A 4,542-nucleotide genomic window follows, 5' to 3' on the forward strand; every position below is an offset into this window, starting at 1 on the left:
TTATGATAGCAGAAACCAAAAATAGAACGGTACAATTATATATGTTTCGCCCATACCCTATCAATTTGAATATAAAGCCTTTTGCGCATATTGTTTTTAAGATATTGGGCTGCTCCAAGGTAGAAATATGAAAAGCCAACTTGCAATGCTTGGCACATTGCGCATTTTATGACGCTGGTTTATGGATTGTGACACACGAAGATGGAATAGATATCGTTGTAATGATGGAGGTGACAAAGAAAGGAAAATGTGGGGAATAGATAGTAACTAAATGGCAAAAGGATTGCTACGGCACCAGCAGCGGTTGAATGATACATCTTGTTGTCTCGTATTTTGGGAATGACTGATATTTGGCACATGTTGCTGTCCATTTACGAATACCTGTTGCACCATTTACTGAAGCAACTCTTCCCATCCACCAATAGCTGTACTCCCATATGCCAACTTTCAATGTCAGCCCAGTAGCAGAAAATGTATGCATAATCCTGTAGCTGGGGAGCTTCTGCTCTTTGTCGTCTACAATGTCAGCATACCCGGGAGAAGACGGTAATACTGGAATCGTCACAATCAAAGTATACGTTCAACAACTAATGCGTTGCTTAGAGCTGAAAGACTTTCTACAAACACACAGGTGTCCAAGATTCCCAAGCTTTATCAGAGAACACCAAAATGACTTTGCACTATGGTCGGTCGGTTTAGCGGCAAATAGCGCAGCACGTCTTCACGGGATCTGGCTCAATCGGTACAAGGAACTACTTGAAGACGACAACAGAGATATTCAGAGGTGAGAGAGCAGTTGCTCACATTAGATTGATACTCATCCAATGTGGTTCCACAGCAGCAAAAAAGTTGCATATGATCGTTTGCGATGGGACACAATCATAGTTGAAGTAAACAGGAGGGTATGTGCTAATAGATATTTCATTTGACGCTTGTTGCTGATAACTTTATGTATTTGCAGAGGAACTTGGCACATACCTTCAAAGAACAAGCGCTCGACTTATTGGTGGTATCTGCAGAGCCAGCGGCGGCGGAAGGTCAACGAGTAATTCATGCAACTAGTTCTACAAGTATGCTTCTTGATCTCTACTCTCCACGAACATCAGATAATGATTGAACATACTTTTTAGTTCCTGCAAAGCGCTCGGCTGATGGCGATTTGGATGAAGAAGACGAATGCAATCGTGCTTCAACATCAAATATTGAAACTACAAGGTATAGAAACAAAAAACGGCACATCCACTTTCTCTTTTCATTCAACGTGTGTTTATTTGTACCAGCAGTGACTCCGAAGCCACGACATATCACCGCCATCCAGTAATACAGAAGAATTTCCTTTGAGTTCTATTTCACAGAATGTTCGTGCACCCATTGCATCTGACCGGTTGATCATCGACGCCATCGACGTATTATGAAATTTTATGAGTATCAATTGTTCGTCTTGGATCGTATAAAGGCCACCACACTGACGATGGAACGTGACATTCATCATCTATTGTTAGTATGTTGTATTTAATTTTCGCAATCAGTCGCTAACGTTTTTATAGATCTCTTGCATCGGTTTTATTGGTGAACAAAGGTCGTATGCACCCTGAATCAAGAAAGTTCTTCAACAATGACCTTGTGAAAAAATTGCTTCGACCATTTGATACAACAGTCAAGTTCCCCAACATGTGATGGTCAAATTGATGGAAATTGTTTGGGTAAGCTATCAAATAGGAGAAACACGCCATTCTTTATTCCTTCACTATATCATCATTTTGGGCTTACGTGTCTTTGTATGTAGGATTTTTATTATGGAAGGCGAATCAGGCTGGATACGTATGCCAAGATCACAGTTTGTTAAGTGCAGTTGACGATCTGGATATTGACGACCTGGATAAAAAGATTATCATGTCCATCCATCAATTGTAAGTCTTGCTTGTAGTATAGATGAATTGTGTGCTTATGACATATTATTAGATGTCTATCCTTGCCCTCAGATCACGTCATGAACGACACATCAGAAAATAACTATTGCACCCGATATTTGGCACCAGCCTTGCAACCTTTATTCGATGATGATGAGACGAACACCCAAATACTTTGGTAAGTTATTACAACGTATATGGTATCTTTTTATTTAACGAGCACCTTCTGATTTAGGCCAACCACTGTCCCTGCAAATAAGCGATCCTTTTCTTGGCAAATCGACGGCCCGACTGTATCATTTCAACATTGATGGACAATAATTTCGAAATCAACATTGATATGGAGAAGTGAAATCGGCTGCTGAATACGACAACCATTATCAAACAAATATGGACTGTTGCGACTTGGACACTTCTGCAAAGATACAATTGATGTACACAAGTTACAAGCTAGCCTTGGCATATATGTAGTTGGTAAATCCTTGGGAATTCTTCTCTTTTAAAAGAATATCCATACTTAACTCAATGCTCTAGGTCCAAATTTGACATACTATCTTATGGAACTCAAGGCCGATGGTCTGTATCTGATGGAAGAGCTTGTCACAATCAGAATGCCATTATGTATCAAGGACATTCCTACATATCTTGCGAGCCTTAGCCAAATCAAGAATGTCACCCATCACTTTTACCATCATTGCAAGCAATCCGATGCATCCGCGATGATAATCATTAGCAAACGCAACAGAGTTAGTCCCACTGCTGAAAACCTTGATCATGTCATTGAAAAGACCATTGATCGCAAGCGACATAATCATGTCAAATATTGAATAAAATACCAGACTTTGTCCACTTTGCTCATAAGATAATACACAAAGGAGCAAAAGATGAATCTCTTCTGAGATCGATGTTCAAGCCACGAAGCTGAGCCTTCGTTACAAATATTAGGTATACCAGAAGACGGTAGTGGGTGTTTTGTCCTTGTGCATGATGGATATCCCAACAGCCTGGACCCAGAGTTTCATTAATAGGATGTATAATAGAGGACATCAACAGCTCATTTCAAATAAGTATGGATGTCAACATTGGCAATTACATGTTATTAAGCGCACGATTGGTTTGAAGCCTGTGGTGCTTTGTATATTGCGTAAGACATTATGTAGCATTCATATGTATAAATGGTGCAGCGATAGGTTTTCTACATGTATGAAAGATATGGGAAGATGGTTCTTGTGATTGGGTGTTTCCTAGGAAATTGTGCAGGCAAGTGCTCCAAGGATACGACAGTACTCATTCTCGGCTATACATGTTGTAATCGCAAGGGATAAAAATCGTGCATGATGCAATAGGGAAAAGAAACCACACAGAAGCTGGAAATGCATAACATGGTAAAGGCATACGCTACTTGCAATGGTCCATGCATGGGGATAAATCCAGCACACATGACAATCTACGATCCCACTGCTTTCACTTAGGGCGTCCTCAAAGAACTACTGTTGACACTTGGGAGAGCCAACTGATTCCTTTGCCTTTGCCATGCTTTTGCCGATAATATCAGACAACAGATCTCATGCGCCCGATATCAGGAATAGAAGTTAGTTGATATGATATGTATAAAATGGAAGTAATAAAGATACTTGCCTTGAAGCCGGACAGGCATAACATGATGAAGGCATATGCTACTTGCAATGGTCCATGCATGGGGATAAATCCAGCACATATGACAATCTACGATCCCACTGCTTTCACTTAGGGCGTCCTCAAAGAACTACTGTTGACACTAGGGAGAGCCAACCGATTCCTTTGCCTTTGCCATGCTTTCGCTGATAATATCAGACAACAGATCTCATGCATGCGATATCAGGAATAGAAGTTAGTTGATATGATATGTATAAAATGGAAGTAATAAAGATACTTGCCTTGAAGCCGGATAGGCATAACATGATGAAGGCATATGCTACTTGCAATGGTCCATGTATGGGGATAAATCCAGCACACATGACAATCTACGATCCCACTGCTTTCACTTAGGGCGTCCTCAAAGAACTACTGTTGACACTAGGGATAGCCAACCGATTCCTTTGCCTTTGCCATGCTTTCGCTGATAATATCAGACAACAGATCTCATGCATCCGATACCAGGAATAGAAGTTAGTTGATATGATATGTATAAAATGGAAGTAATAAAGATACTTGCCTAGCCGGACAGGCATAACATGATGAAGGCATATGCTACTTGCAATGGTCCATGCATGGGGATAAATCCAGCACACATGACAATCTACGATCCTACTGCTTTCGCTAGGGCGTCCTTAAAGGACTACTGCTGACACCGAGGAGAGCCAACCTTGAAACCGATGTGGGGTAAAATAAAAGTAGCAGAGGTCTATTCCAAGGCTGGCTTTGCTGCTGCTTCGCACCATGCCAAAACCACGTCACCAGGATACAAGATCGGAGTTTGCCCTCACTCTCACAAGCACTCTGGTAGACCTCTAGGCATGTATCCTAGATAAAAACACTCCATCACTGAGACCAAATGACTGGATCATCTCAAGATACCACGAGTTCCGTTATGGATGTAGTTACAAATATGCCTGCATAAGCCAAAAATATTTTGTCAAACACAAACTCTAAG

At 41.0% G+C, this 4,542-nt stretch overlaps 3 protein-coding genes across 3 annotated transcripts; all 3 read left to right on the forward strand.

Moving 5' to 3' along the window:
- The first annotated feature begins 326 nt into the window (after nucleotides 1-326).
- On the forward strand, nucleotides 327-1,659 carry BDB00DRAFT_240219 (uncharacterized protein). Its single transcript, XM_053116617.1, has 6 exons — nucleotides 327-784; nucleotides 842-902; nucleotides 962-1,070; nucleotides 1,131-1,215; nucleotides 1,281-1,497; nucleotides 1,548-1,659. The coding sequence occupies exons 1-5, from the start codon at nucleotides 522-524 to the stop codon at nucleotides 1,339-1,341; spliced, it is 579 nt and encodes a 192-aa protein (XP_052972511.1). The 5' UTR covers nucleotides 327-521; the 3' UTR covers nucleotides 1,342-1,497; nucleotides 1,548-1,659.
- Nucleotides 1,660-1,837: 178 nt separating this feature from the next.
- Nucleotides 1,838-2,314, forward strand: BDB00DRAFT_240243 (uncharacterized protein). Its single transcript, XM_053116619.1, has 3 exons — nucleotides 1,838-1,910; nucleotides 1,963-2,088; nucleotides 2,146-2,314. The coding sequence occupies exons 1-3, from the start codon at nucleotides 1,894-1,896 to the stop codon at nucleotides 2,219-2,221; spliced, it is 219 nt and encodes a 72-aa protein (XP_052972512.1). The 5' UTR covers nucleotides 1,838-1,893; the 3' UTR covers nucleotides 2,222-2,314.
- BDB00DRAFT_240236 (uncharacterized protein) lies at nucleotides 2,191-2,928 on the forward strand. The gene is made up of 2 exons (XM_053116618.1): nucleotides 2,191-2,384; nucleotides 2,445-2,928. The coding sequence occupies exon 2, from the start codon at nucleotides 2,468-2,470 to the stop codon at nucleotides 2,735-2,737; it is 270 nt and encodes an 89-aa protein (XP_052972513.1). The 5' UTR covers nucleotides 2,191-2,384; nucleotides 2,445-2,467; the 3' UTR covers nucleotides 2,738-2,928.
- Nucleotides 2,929-4,542: the final 1,614 nt, after the last annotated feature.

The sequence above is a fragment of the Zychaea mexicana genome, assembly GCF_025766255.1.
Source record: "Zychaea mexicana strain RSA 1403 chromosome Unknown BDB00scaffold_207, whole genome shotgun sequence".
NCBI lineage: Eukaryota > Fungi > Mucoromycota > Mucoromycetes > Mucorales > Lichtheimiaceae > Zychaea > Zychaea mexicana.

Coding starts and splice junctions, on each gene's coding strand:
- BDB00DRAFT_240236 (XM_053116618.1), top strand. CDS start 2,468: ATGGAACTCAAGGCCGATGGTCTGTATCTGATGGAAGAGCTTGTCACA.
- BDB00DRAFT_240243 (XM_053116619.1), top strand. Junction 2,089..2,145: donor ACGAACACCCAAATACTTTG/GTAAGTTATTAC, acceptor CTTCTGATTTAG/GCCAACCACTGTCCCTGCAA.
- BDB00DRAFT_240219 (XM_053116617.1), top strand. CDS start 522: ATGTCAGCATACCCGGGAGAAGACGGTAATACTGGAATCGTCACAATC. Junction 903..961: donor TAGTTGAAGTAAACAGGAGG/GTATGTGCTAAT, acceptor ATGTATTTGCAG/AGGAACTTGGCACATACCTT. Junction 1,071..1,130: donor TCATGCAACTAGTTCTACAA/GTATGCTTCTTG, acceptor CATACTTTTTAG/TTCCTGCAAAGCGCTCGGCT.